This window comes from Falco naumanni, chromosome Z (genome assembly GCF_017639655.2).
Source record: "Falco naumanni isolate bFalNau1 chromosome Z, bFalNau1.pat, whole genome shotgun sequence".
Taxonomy (NCBI): Eukaryota; Metazoa; Chordata; class Aves; order Falconiformes; family Falconidae; genus Falco; species Falco naumanni.
Genome location: NC_054080.1, coordinates 59,616,977 through 59,630,353, shown reverse-complemented (window position 1 = coordinate 59,630,353; position 13,377 = coordinate 59,616,977). Strand labels below are relative to the sequence as shown.

Below are 13,377 nucleotides of genomic sequence, written 5' to 3'. Positions count from 1 at the left end.
TACAGTCCCCATAAAAAGTCATCTAAAAACATCTGTCTGCCTGATAAACAGGTTTCTGTGACTCTTTGAAGACACTTGGTCCATCAACTGTTTATCCCAAGAAAAGCTTACTTGTTAAGAAAAGCTATAACAACTCGATATATGCAATGTGTCATCAAAACCTCTTGGTTTTGTTACCACTACCTGGAACAAAGTTTGGTAGATGTTGGGTAAAAGGGTTATTGGTTTAAGACAGCCAGGGAACAACATTTTACAGTTAGTGGTAGGGAGGTGCTCATCTAGAAATCTGAGCAGTAAGTAGAGTTGGCCTGGGTGTAAAAACCTGAGAATCTTCAATGAAAAAAAAATTATGGACAGAACTTCCCTAAGTCACCCACAGTTCCAGTCACATAATCTGTGAGTAATTCCTCCTGGACTCCTGCAGCCTGTTAGTTTGTTGTAGTAGGCAGAATTGCAAAGTCTTAAATTTATATCATCCCCTCCTATCAACCCTTCCCATTCTGTACAGGGCAGCAAGAGTGTTGAAAAATGAGTAAGAATTAATGAAAAAATAAACTTTATTATAAATATTAGTAAGTAACAGTGCCCTGGACAAACTTTTAACTATCAGTATAGCTGCTGTTAAACAAGTTTTTGCATGAATACTTTCAAGAATTTACATATGACATATTCTAGCATATTACTATTCTAGCAGTAATTCAGTATTGCTTCATTTAAGTATTTATACTCGTATAATATAGTGTCTTTGATTCGGCATCAACTCTGAAAGTAGTGATATTCCATACATTTCAAGTAATACTAAACTGGTACTTCAAACAAGGGAACCAAGTGTGTATTGTAAGAATGGATGTACCCATTGCAAGGGAAGAATTACATGTGCAGTAAAATGCAGTCAGAGCAGATTAAAAAATTAATCATGTTCCATACGTTTAAGCAATGACATTCCCTTAAACAAGCCAAAGATCTGGAATAAGTAGCTATTCCAAATTGTTTCTATCACAAAATACAATCTGCTTCCAATTCTTAAAATTACTGATAGAATAAGATAAAATGACAAATTAAACTTTGTCTCATTTTCAAAGTTTTTAAATCCTTGATTGATTGTATTCATGGATGAAACGCATAGGAATAAATTTACTAGCTCTGACAGACAGCCATAAAATTATGTTTCTTCCATGTCTTAAAGAACTCCATTAACAAATTATGTGGCTGGATGGGATCCATGCAAGGTACTAAGGGGACTGGTAAAAGAGATCACAAAGCTGCTCTCCATCACTAATCAAAAGTCCTGGCTAAACAAGAGGTCCCAGAAGATGGAGTTGAACAATGTGATGCCCATCTGCAAGAAGGGCAGGAAGGAGGATCAGGGAAACTAGAGGCCTGTCAGCCTGACAACAGTGCTGGGGAATTAATGGAGCAGATCATCCAGAGTGCCATCACATGGCGTGTGGGACAACTCCGGAATCAGACCTGGTCAGCATGAGTTTATGAAAGGCAGGTCCTCCTTGACGATCCTGATCTCCTCCTATGACAAGATGACCCACCTAGCAGGTCAGGGAAAGGCTGTGGATGTTGTCCACCCGGACCTTAGTAAAGCCTTTGACACTGTCTCCCACAGCATTCTCCTGGAGAAACGGGCTGCTCGTGGCTTGGAGAGGTGTACTCTGCTCTGGGTTAAAACTGGCTGGACGATGAAGCCCAAAGAGCGGTGGTGAATGGAGTTACATCCAGCTGGCGACCAGCCACAGGTGGTGTTCCACAGGGCTCGGTATTGGGGCCCGTCCTGTTTAGTGTCTTTCCCAACCATCTGGGCAAGGCAACCAACTGCTCCCTCAGCAACTTTGCAGATGACACCAAGCTGGGCAGCAGCGCTGATCTGCGGGAGGGCAGGAGGCTCTGCAGAGGGGTCTGGACATGCTGGACCGGTGGGCCGAGGCCAGCTGGATGAGGTTCAAGAAGGCTCCGTGCCGGGTCCTGCAGCTGGGTCACACCAGCCCCACACAGCGCTACAGGCTGGGGCAGAGCGGCTGGAAAGGGCCTGGTGGGAAAGGGCCTGGGGGTGCTGGTCGGCAGCCGGCTGGGCATGAGCCAGCAGGGTGCCCAGGTGGCCAAGGAGGCCAGCAGCACCCTGGCTGGTGTCAGAAGCAGTGTGGCCAGCAGGGCAAGGGAAGGGACTGTCCCCCTGCACTGGGCACTGGTGAGGCTGCACCTCGAACCCTGTGTTCAGGTTTGGGCCCCTCACTGCAGGAGGGACGTAGAGGGGCTGCAGCGTGTCCAGGGAAGGGCAAGGGGCTGGGGAAGGGGCTGGAGCACAAGGCTTGTGAGGAGCAGCTGAGGGAACTGGGGTTGTTCAGCCTGGAGAGGAGGAGGCTCGGGGGGGACCTTACTGCTGTCTAAAACCACCTGAAGGGAGGCTGTAGGCAGGTGGGGGTGGGTCTCTTCTCCCAGCTAACAAGCAATAGGACAAGAAGAAACGGCCTCAAGTTACTCCAGGGGAGGTTTACATTGGGTATTAGGAAAAAATTCTTTACTGAACGGGTGGTCAGGCATGGGAACAGGCTGCCCAGGGAGGTGGTAGAATCACCATCCCAGGAGGTGGCGAAAACATGCATAGATGTGGTGCTTTGGGACATGGTTTAGTGGTGGACTTGGCAGTCCTGGGTGAATGGATAAATTTGATGATCTCAGAGGTCTTTTTCAACCTAAATGATTCTATGATTCTATGAATATCATGGGCATGTCACAAAACAGGACCTTGGAAATGCAGTGTACTCTTCAGTCCTCTGTGCTGTTGCAGGGTCCCATTATAAGCTAGTATTTAATGTGGGTCACAGCTACACTCATTTTCTGAGGACGATGTCGCTCTCAAACCACCTTATTGAAGCCAGTGTTAACAGGGAGAACAGTACCACCATGTCAAATGTTTTTCCTTTCACGGTGTTCCTGCACACAACTTTACTGGGGAATACAAGCTATTGGACATCTTTAACTTAACATGTTCACCCTTTGCTTTTAAGAGGTTTACCATTCAGCCTGGGGTTAAATATAATATTTCCTGGAATCACTAACAGTTTCAGTCATGCAGTTTAAACCTGAGTAATGTACTCAATACAATACCAGATGAAATGACTGCATTGCAGTTCATAGCTTATAGCCTTCGTGCTTGCATGCATTTTCAGCATAGCCAAATGCTGTTTTAACCAACTCATCTTTGAAAGCTTCGTAAGTAATGTCATAATTATTACTTTTTTTTAGTTAAATGGATCTAATTACACTTGTATAGCTTGGAATAATGTCAGAGATCATTCAGTGTATGTACAGCCTTTAAAGTAGTAGGTCACTTTTTGAGCAAGACATTGGTTGCCAGAACACAACATTTTTTCAGGGTTTAAGCTATGCTTGCTTCAGCTGAATTCAATGAGTACAGTGGATACTAGGAAACTTGCTTCAATTATAATGATGAAAAAATGCAGCCTGCAACTGGGATATGTATGTAGTTGTGAAGATTTTATGAGTAGCTAGTAAGATACTTGTACATATAACTACTTACAAATATGCATTACCACCATGTGCAAATATGCTTGTACTGTTTATTTACACATAAATATAAAGCTAATAATTATGTGCTTGTAGTTATCTTCACATCTGTGTCTTGAAGACTGATTGTGTCTCAGTCAGTTAAAAATCACTTGACTGCCTTTTTGTGCACTCTAGATTATTTTCTGGCTCTGCCTGTCCCATCACAGATCAGTAATTTTACCATTTGTTCCCCACAAATTCTTAATTTACTGAAGTGACCAAAAGAATGAAATGCGTCCCAAAAGAAAAGCTTGAGGGCCATGGTGATTCACACGTTTAACTTGGCTGTCACCTCCACTTTTTTGTCCCTCTCTCAGCTGCCATGGGATCCCTCGCTGATGATACATCACTTCTTGAATCACCGTGTAAAATCAATTTTTTAACAAACCTGAACATTTTAAATATGATGGTGCATGCTCTTCCAAATCCCTGTTTGCTTAGTTCTGCAACACAGTGCAGTTATGATCTGCAAGCTTTCATTTACATAAATGTTGATCTTCATTATTTCTGTATTTGTAGCTCTGAATTTTGCACCTTGCTTCAAATGTTGAACTATGAAATGAAAGAGAGGACATACGAGCTCCTCAGCAAGAAGAAGAAATACTTTCACAGAGAAAGTGTTAGAATCATAGAATCATTTAGGTTGGAAAAGACCTCTGAGATCATCAAATTTATCCATTCACCCAGGACTGCCAAGTCCACCACTAAACCATGTCCCAAAGCACCACATCTATGCATGTTTTCGCCATCTCCTGGGATGGTGATTCTACCACCTCCCTGGGCAGCCTGTTCCCATGCCTGACCACCCGTTCAGTAAAGAATTTTTTCCTAATACCCAATGTAAACCTCCCCTGGAGTAACTTGAGGCCGTTTCTTCTTGTCCTATTGCTTGTTAGCTGGGAGAAGAGACCCACCCCCACCTGCCTACAGCCTCCCTTCAGGTGGTTTTAGACAGCAGTAAGGTCCCCCCCGAGCCTCCTCCTCTCCAGGCTGAACAGCCCCCGTTCCCTCAGCTGCTCCTCACAGGACTTGTGCTCCAGCCCCTTCCCCAGCCCCTTGCCCTTCCCTGGACACGCTGCAGCCCCTCTACGTCCCTCCTGCCGTGAGGGGCCCAAACCTGAACACAGGGTTCGAGGTGCAGCCTCACCAGTGCCCAGTGCAGGGGGACAGTCCCTTCCCTTGCCCTGCTGGCCACACTGCTTCTGACACCAGCCAGGGTGCTGCTGGCCTCCTTGGCCACCTGGGCACCCTGCTGGCTCATGCCCAGCCGGCTGCCGACCAGCACCCCCAGGCCCTTTCCCACCAGGCCCTTTCCAGCCGCTCTGCCCCAGCCTGTAGCGCTGTGTGGGGCTGCTGTGACCCAGCTGCAGGACCCGGCACGGAGCCTTCTTGAACCTCATCCAGCTGGCCTCGGCCCACCGGTCCAGCATGTCCAGACCCCTCTGCAGAGCCTCCTGCCCTCCCGCAGATCAGCGCTGCTGCCCAGCTTGGTGTCATCTGCAAAGTTGCTGAGGGAGCAGTTGGTTGCCTTGCCCAGATGGTTGGGAAAGACACTAAACAGGACGGGCCCCAATACCGAGCCCTGTGGAACACCACCTGTGGCTGGTCGCCAGCTGGATGTAACTCCATTCACCACCGCTCTTTGGGCTTCATCGTCCAGCCAGTTTTAACCCAGAGCAGAGTACACCTCTCCAAGCCACGAGCAGCCCGTTTCTCCAGGAGAATGCTGTGGGAGACAGTGTCAAAGGCTTTACTAAGGTCCGGGTGGACAACATCCACAGCCTTTCCCTGACCTGCTAGGTGGGTCATCTTGTCATAGGAGGAGATCAGGATCGTCAAGGAGGACCTGCCTTTCATAAACTCATGATGGCTGATTCTGGTATTACATCACATGAACGGATTTAGTCCAGTTCCTAACAGACATAATCTACATTGCATTTTCTCTCCACTGTCCCTTTTTTCCTCTCTGAAAAGAAAAACAAATCTAACCACCATCTCCACTGGTCTACATAATGTAGCTGCTTAGGACAGTGAAGGATCTGTCTCAGTTTTGCTTCCTCAAATAATTGTGTTTGGAAGGCAAGCAGAAAAACAGTGCAGTAGGAATGCTTTCATAATGTCATTGCTAAGGAACTGAACTGTACCAAAGGTGAACAGAATGCATAATGACATTTGTATTTCTGGAATCTCCTTCTGAAGAAATAGGACGTTAATCCTACAGACCTGCTTTCACCTTCTCAGACCATATGTAAGTACCTAAGATTTTAACTTCTGTGCTCTCTTCAATAAAATTTATACCACAGCCAGGAGTCCACATTAAGAAATCAGTTCTGAATCTCTTCCTCTACCCCTGAAGTCTAAAATAATTTTAAAAAAGAACTTCAACGTGCTTTCCATAACAAAAATATGGATCTTCCCCTGGCAGTTTCAGCTTTACAGGATGACATCTACTAGTTGCACTTAATAGTAAAATATAGAGTAGCAGATCCTGGTTTTCCTTTATGTTATGTCACTTGTGATCTACTATGTCATCACAAATCTGTACTGTGTTAATAACTGGGATATAACTGGAAGACATTCACTTTCTCCTACTGTATTCTATGCAGGAACAGGCAATAAAGCTCACCTGTATCTAATGACCTATAGTAATATTTAACAATAAAAGAGAACAGGGCTATACATAGATGCCTACTTACAGCTGCAGAAGGAATTTTACTCACTGCTGTATAAGGATGGTTTGTAACAATCTATTAAAATGCAGACCTTTTAATAAGTAAAGAAGTGTGAAATACATGGTTAACTCTTCATGTCTTCTAGATGATAGTAAGTATCACTGGATTTGAGTAGATAAGGGAATATCAGAAGTAGATTTTGTTTTGAAATGAAGTCTTAAATGTTTGAATTTTAAGAAAAAATGAAAACCAGAGTATCAGCTGCTCAGTATTATTCTTCCTCAGTTTTCAGTCTTTGAATTCTGGACTCGGCCCTGAACATAGAATTTCAGTTAAGCCACAACCATAACTTAACCTAGCAAAAATGAGGCTGGTTAAAAATAATTTTAATGAAATCATAAACAAGAGTAATCTTAATTGATCATTAAGATCAATACATTTAGGTTTTGTGGCCTTTTTTAAAACTTCAAAAGTATATTTATTTATAGTTGGCAAAAAGAAAATTCTTGTGATATAATCTTTACTCCAACCATCAATTAGCCAAGACAAAATGTATAGTTTCCATATTAAGTCACAGTCCTCAAAAAACATCAGCAATTCTAAGAAATCTCCTTCTCCCCTCCAAATCACAATGTCTGTACATATCTGGCCTACACAGAGAATTTATAGCTACTTAATAGGTAGGAAAACAAAGGAATATCACAAGCACTGAACATCAAAAAGAACTCCACATAAAACGTTGCTTAAGATCATTTTACTTTGAACATCCACAACAGCAGAAATCTCTCTAAAAGTGAAATCTGTTGCTTCAGTAACAGGTTACATGAAGGAAACCTATCAAAAACCCCTGCTGGGCATGCAGATGCCTGAATGTTTACAAAATGGTCCTGTCAGACTTGGGTCCTGCATTCCTTTATTCACTGACATATTGTCACATGCTGCCAGATTTCTGCCAGATCCAGAGACAATCCATACAGGCACAGAAGAGAACAAATAACTCATCTTGCCCAAATGAATTTAGATCCCAGTCTGCGTTTAAAGCAGCAAGCCTGTGCATGATCCGTGAGTTCAGAACACTCTTTCCTTTAAATGTTGTCAAGTGTAAAAAATGCAATATCTTTTTTAGTTATAGGAAGCTGGAAGTGGTGTATTTTACAGTTTGGGTTTTTTTTTTTTATGAACTCAGAAAAACTTGGGTTGGAAGGGACCTTTGGAGAGCTCTAGTCTGAACCCCTGCTAAAAGCAGGGTGTCCTGGTTTCAGCTGGGATAGAGTTAATTTTCCTCTTGGTGGCTAGTGCAGTTTTAGATTTGGTGTGGGAACAATGTTGATAACATGCTGATATTTTTGGTTGTTCCTGGGTAATGTTTGTACTGGGTCAGGGCCTTTCTGGTTTCTCAGGCCCTGCCAGCCAGAGGGCTGGAGGGGCACCAGTCACTGGGAGGGACACAGCCAGGACAGCTGACCCCAGCTAGCCACAGAGGTATGTCATACCATGGGGCACCGTGCTGGGAGTATAAACTGGGGGGGCTGGCTGGGGTGGGCCAACCATTGCTGGGGGACTGGCTGGGCATGGGTCAGCGGGTGGGGAGCAGCTGTATTGTGCATCACTTGTTTTCTCTCTTACCTTTGGATTTCATTCCCCTTCTCCCTCCTTTTCATTATACCTGTTATTATTAATATTGTTCTTTCATTTTTATTTTATCTCAGTTATTAAACTGTTCTTATCTCAGCCCTCAAGTTTTACATTCCTTTCTGATTCTCCTCCCCACTCTGCTGGGTGAGGGGGGAATGATCGAGCAGCTGTGTGGTATCTGTCTGAAAAATGTGCCAACTAGTGCCATGAAGACTGGCATCGTGGGCCAGTCATGCAGAAGTCAGCCTGTATCTACTGTTAGCAACACTGACAGCAGTACAGCTATCAAAAGTCTTGCACGTGAAGGCGAGAACTTACAGGTTCCATGGAGAACTGGTGAGAAGACAGTCAGAAGTAGTATGGCACCCTGAACAGATATAGTCAGGAAAGGCTATCATTGCCCAGCTTAGGAAGAATGTTTCATTATTTCAGATGCTGAGATGAGGAAAGAAAAAGCCATAATTGAAATTTTACCAAAAAAATAAGTTATAAAACTGAAGACTAATCTTTATGCAAAGACATAGAAACAAAGTAATGTAGAAAAGTACATCTAAATCAGAACCCAGAGAATTAACCTAAAATCAGTTCAGTTCTGAGCTACGTGTAAAACCAAAGGGATAAGATGCAAGCAGGAAAGGAGTTAAAACAACATCTTCAGGCCTGAGCCGACAACCTGTCTCATGAAGGCAGAGTCCTGCCTCATCAGTCCCAGAACCCAAGGTCAACATGGATCCACACATACAAGACCTGACAAGTACAGCCAGGTTGTGAAGCGGGGAATGGAGGCCTTTCCCTCACCGTTAGTGACACGTCACTGTAATCTCGTGAGAGTTTAAGCAAATCAACTTCTCTGTTTTTAATAAAACAGCTGCTTGGAAATTTAAAAAATGTATTATTTTATTGTTTAACTCAAAAGGCATCAAGAAACTAGTTCATGCATGATTCTGATCAGCACTTTCATCACATGACTTTATGGGCTCTGAAATGCTGCTGGTGATCAATCAATGGTGACCTCAAGCTCATACAAGGGTCAATAGAGAAGGAATTTGAGAAACTGCCCTGGTGCAAGTAAATAAATAAATAAAAAAAAGCAACAAGAAGGCTCTATGAATATTGATTGCCACCTGCTTTTAATTAGTTCATGTTCCTTAGTAAAGTATCATGGCACGACATATGACAAATCAGTTTTTACAACTGAGTCAATGAGTGCTTTTTCAATGACAAATTAACACGTTCTTTCTTAGTGTGTTTCTAAATAGTCTAGAAAATTACCTGGAAAATAAATATTGTGTGTGTGTCCACCTTATAACTCTTAGCACTGGTTCCATGAATTAGTATTCTAACAACATTAAAGCCCTACGGATTATGGAATTATAATAATGAAAAAAAATTATGCCTGTCTGGAAGACCCCAGTTAGGATGTAATTATGATGTGAAATCACAACAGCAAAATAATTGAAATGCATGGCTGTGAGGGCCTAGTTATGATCATACAAAAACGCTTTCACTAAGCATTCACTGTCGTGATGAATATTTTCTATCACTGGAATTAAGGTTATGCTGTCTGCAAAGGCTGTATATCTACACTGGTTATAAGCAATATGTACTGACGAACTGCAGCCTACGATACATTTCTATTAGCAATGGGCAAGTAATAAAATTTCTGTGAAATTATTGATAGAACCACCACATGTTGCAATGCCTTTGATACACACTCGGAAAGAAACTGCTTATCTCTGTTATTTCCTGCTTTTTTATGTTAATCTTTTAGCATAGAATCATTTGTCTGCTAATGCCACAACAGGAAGATACGGGGATATGCATTACAATTCTGTATTTTAGGCATGAGAATACATTGCTTGCACACTTAAACCTTCCCAAGTTATTTCCTTAATTTTGTCAGCAAGACACACACACACACACACACACACACACACACACACACGATATTTAACAGCTTCTGTACTGAACTGTAGTTAAACATTGTCAAGATTCATTCCAATATATCTTCAAATGGCATCATAAGAAGCCTAGTGACAGGGAAATCCTCAACCCTTTTCTTGACATGTGTCAGACTGACAGGTGGCTGTGAATCCCCATGGCCACCTGCTCTTGCAGGGACAATACTCCCCACTTCCAATTCAAGTCACCAACGTAATGCTTACTGCAACTGTTTAAATGAGATGCTTTTTTTAGAAAATACAATGTATTTACCCCCAGATTTCAACTCTATATAGCAGGTGTAACAAAGAAAAAGCATTACAGCCATGTTCTCCACACTCATAACTTGACAATCAGAGAAGCCAGGAGTACTAAAGTGTTCAGAATGTCTTAAATATGAAAAGATCTATTTCCCAGTTTAACACTTAATGTAAGTGAAAAGAACTGCATACGTGGATCAGTCAGCTGCTAGATATGCAAGCATCACGAAGCTCCCTCTTAATGTTGCATGACCTTGTTCATTTCTCTAACCCCATACAAGCTAACTGCAGACTGATTTGGTAGCTACCCTTAAAAGTATTGTTATCATCCTGGAGAACAAAGACAACTCTGACAGTTCAATTTGTTGGGAGGGTGCATGTGGTAAAACAAACAGGGTTATCAGTAATTTAAGAACGGGCTTGTGATCCATCATTTTTGTTCCAGTCATAGAGAGGACTAAAAAAAAAATTGATTACTCGAGTTTAAAGATGTCCTCAACTGCCAAGTATTGGGTAGCAAAATCACATTAAAAGCAAGCTGGGCATACACTGCTTTTCTAAAATGTATTCTGTGTTATCTGCACTGACGCAGTAACATTTATCTAGAGATACCAGTTTAGGTTGTTTTGGTTTATCTTCTTTCTCTCTGCTCTTCCAATCACTTACAGAGCTCCAAAATGTCTATAAATAGACATGTTTATGCACCTTCTTTCTGTAAGAAGTAGATCTGAAAACTCACAGGTCTGAGCATGACAAAGACGATGTTTGTAAATTTGCGTAAACAAAAAGTACCAAACAATATTTACATTGTTTGCAATATTAGACAATGTAATTTTTTTTTATTAGAAGTTTAACCACTGCACTGTAGAAGCAGGGAGAGTGGTTAATTTCTAACAACAAATGATCACGTGGCAAGGAATGCCTCAGAGGACACAGCCATCTGAGAACTCAGCTCCTGTTTCCACGCATGATCCTCTGACATGAAGGGAAGCTTAGAGATATAAATGAGGGTGGCTATGGTCGATTTTATTGAAACCTATGGAGCCAAACTGCTAGTATCAATACATCAGGAATCCAACCTGTCATGGTCTACCTAGAAGGCTTCTGCGTTATTTAAATTGCACAAATAGCCTTCTGCTATTTAAAATTCTGGATCTAATTTTGATGCAGTTGGTATCTTATTCTAATTGACAGTGAACAACAGAATAAAATCAGGAAACTGAGCTAAGTTAAAATTAGACTGGCGCAACAGAACAATGCACTGTACAGATGCAGGGAACAAACAGTAGTATATCTGCCAGAAGGCAAAGGTTCCTAAATATTTTAAAAGAAGCCCTCCTTTTCTGTAATAGCATGGGTCCTTCAGGTCCAAGCTGCTTGCCTATGTTGTACATGTTCCTTTTTCTGCCATGTCCCAAGCCCCATGCTCCTACCTCCCCCCTCCCCCAGGGGACCATTACTACACCCTTTCTCCACAGCTCTACCCCATGAGAGCTTTGCTTTTTTTGCTGTGCCCAAGCAGGCCCTGGGAGGGCAAGCATGGACCTGCTCGCAGCATGCTGCTATCAACAAGTCACACAGGGCTGGCTCAGCCTGCCTATTTGCCGCACTACAGGAAGGAAGAGGCAACAGGATGAGATGCAGCCCATGCCCATCAACTGAATGGCCATAAAAAGCATACCCCAAGCTCATCTTCAGCCATTTGTCCTGCTGATGTCTGTCCCCCTGCAACTCAAAATAAACATTATACTTTTTGGATACTCCTACACAGTATGACAACTGTTTCATCTGCTCTTTATTTTGCCTGTATAAATCAAGCAGAACTCCAATACTCGGACTGTGGTTTCTGCTTGTTTTTTTTCCCCAATTAGTTCATCTGGATGTCTGCTCTTGTATGTGAGAGCAAGATGTATCCCTCTCCTCTTTTTGCTGTGCAGTGTTCCATTTTAGTGATTTATTTATACTTAATGACTGAGAAAGAAAACAACTATCTAAAAAATAAAATTACAGTCTTCATTAAATCCATATTAGCTGTAAATGCACTTTGTGGATTACTTATTTCTATTTGGTACAAACATATATTTAGATAAGCATTGGTGTTGACAAATACATATTTAGGCATACTGTAAGCAACACTTGTGATAGCACAAAGACAGAACGAAGACTTTACTCACCAAGCCATCCTGACCCAGAATTGGGGATACACATATCTGTTTCAGCGCTGGGCAACACAAATCCCACTACAAAAACTTCAACCCCATCAGCCATTAGGGCCATTCCTAACACAAAGAAGAGGGCCCACTGGAAACGACCATGGCCGCATTCTTGTATTATTAGTTCGTACTGCTGTGCTAGCTCTTCTTCATCAGCTTTCCTCTCTGTTTCCAGTTCATGACGATCCTTATATTCATCATGCATAGGCTGGCCTAAGGCCACTATGCCATCCTTGCCCTGCCCCATGTTAGGGATTCCCTGATACTCCCCTTCATAAATTTCATCATCTTCATCATGCCCTTCAGTTGCTTCACTTGATCCTTCATCATCATTAGCTTCTACACCATAATTTCCTCCTTGGACATAGTAATCATCATCATCTTCCTCGTCCTGGAACCGGTTGTAGGACCTCTGTGTGTAGCCATCCTGAGCTTTGTCAACAGCTTTATTAACTTTTTTTACTGCTTGCCTCTTCACTTCTCTGGCAATATCTTTTGCCCCTTTCACTAATGAAGTCCTATCTTTGTATGTCTCCTCCATCTTGTATCAAAGAAGGATTGCTGTTATGCTGCAGAGGGACCTGCTGAATACTGTTTAGAATATCTATTGTGTGTTGGACATCAGTAGAAAAAGCCCAAGTACAGGTGCAGCTGTAATATTCAACCTGCAAAATATGAGAGAAACAAGTTTACACTTTGCTCCTTGTTAGTTGCTTCTTCACACTGATAAAGTACCATACCAAACTTTAAGCACCGGACAGCACAGTTCCAGGCTTCAAATATACAAACCTGGATTTCCTTCACAGATGAAAATATCCCAGGTTTCAAGGAAAATACCCTGAAGAGAAATCTAGTATCTCTATCAGTTTTCAGAATGAAATTTATTACACTCTAATCTTTCAATGGATACCAGGTTTTATTCTGAGACGAAACAAGCAATTCCATGCACCATAAATCATATTGACTCTGTCTGCAGTGTCCTTCCCCATTTGAATTCCCTGCTATGTAATAAAAGCCTACAAATATTAGCTTTTCTCTCAATGAGTCACCATGAAATATCTGCCCTCTGTTCAGCCT

General features: G+C 42.3%; 1 protein-coding gene across 2 annotated transcripts in view; it reads right to left on the bottom strand.

The window, feature by feature from the left end:
• The window catches only part of SV2C (synaptic vesicle glycoprotein 2C), a 90,657-nt gene extending 77,698 nt beyond the window's left edge, over positions 1-12,959 (bottom strand). For both annotated transcript variants that reach the window (XM_040579914.1, XM_040579915.1), the window contains exon 1: positions 12,262-12,959. In XM_040579914.1, the coding sequence (XP_040435848.1) occupies positions 12,262-12,841 (580 nt within the window). In that variant the 5' untranslated portion in view covers positions 12,842-12,959. The remainder of the gene's footprint in view (positions 1-12,261) is intronic.
• Between the last annotated feature and the right edge of the window lie 418 nt (positions 12,960-13,377).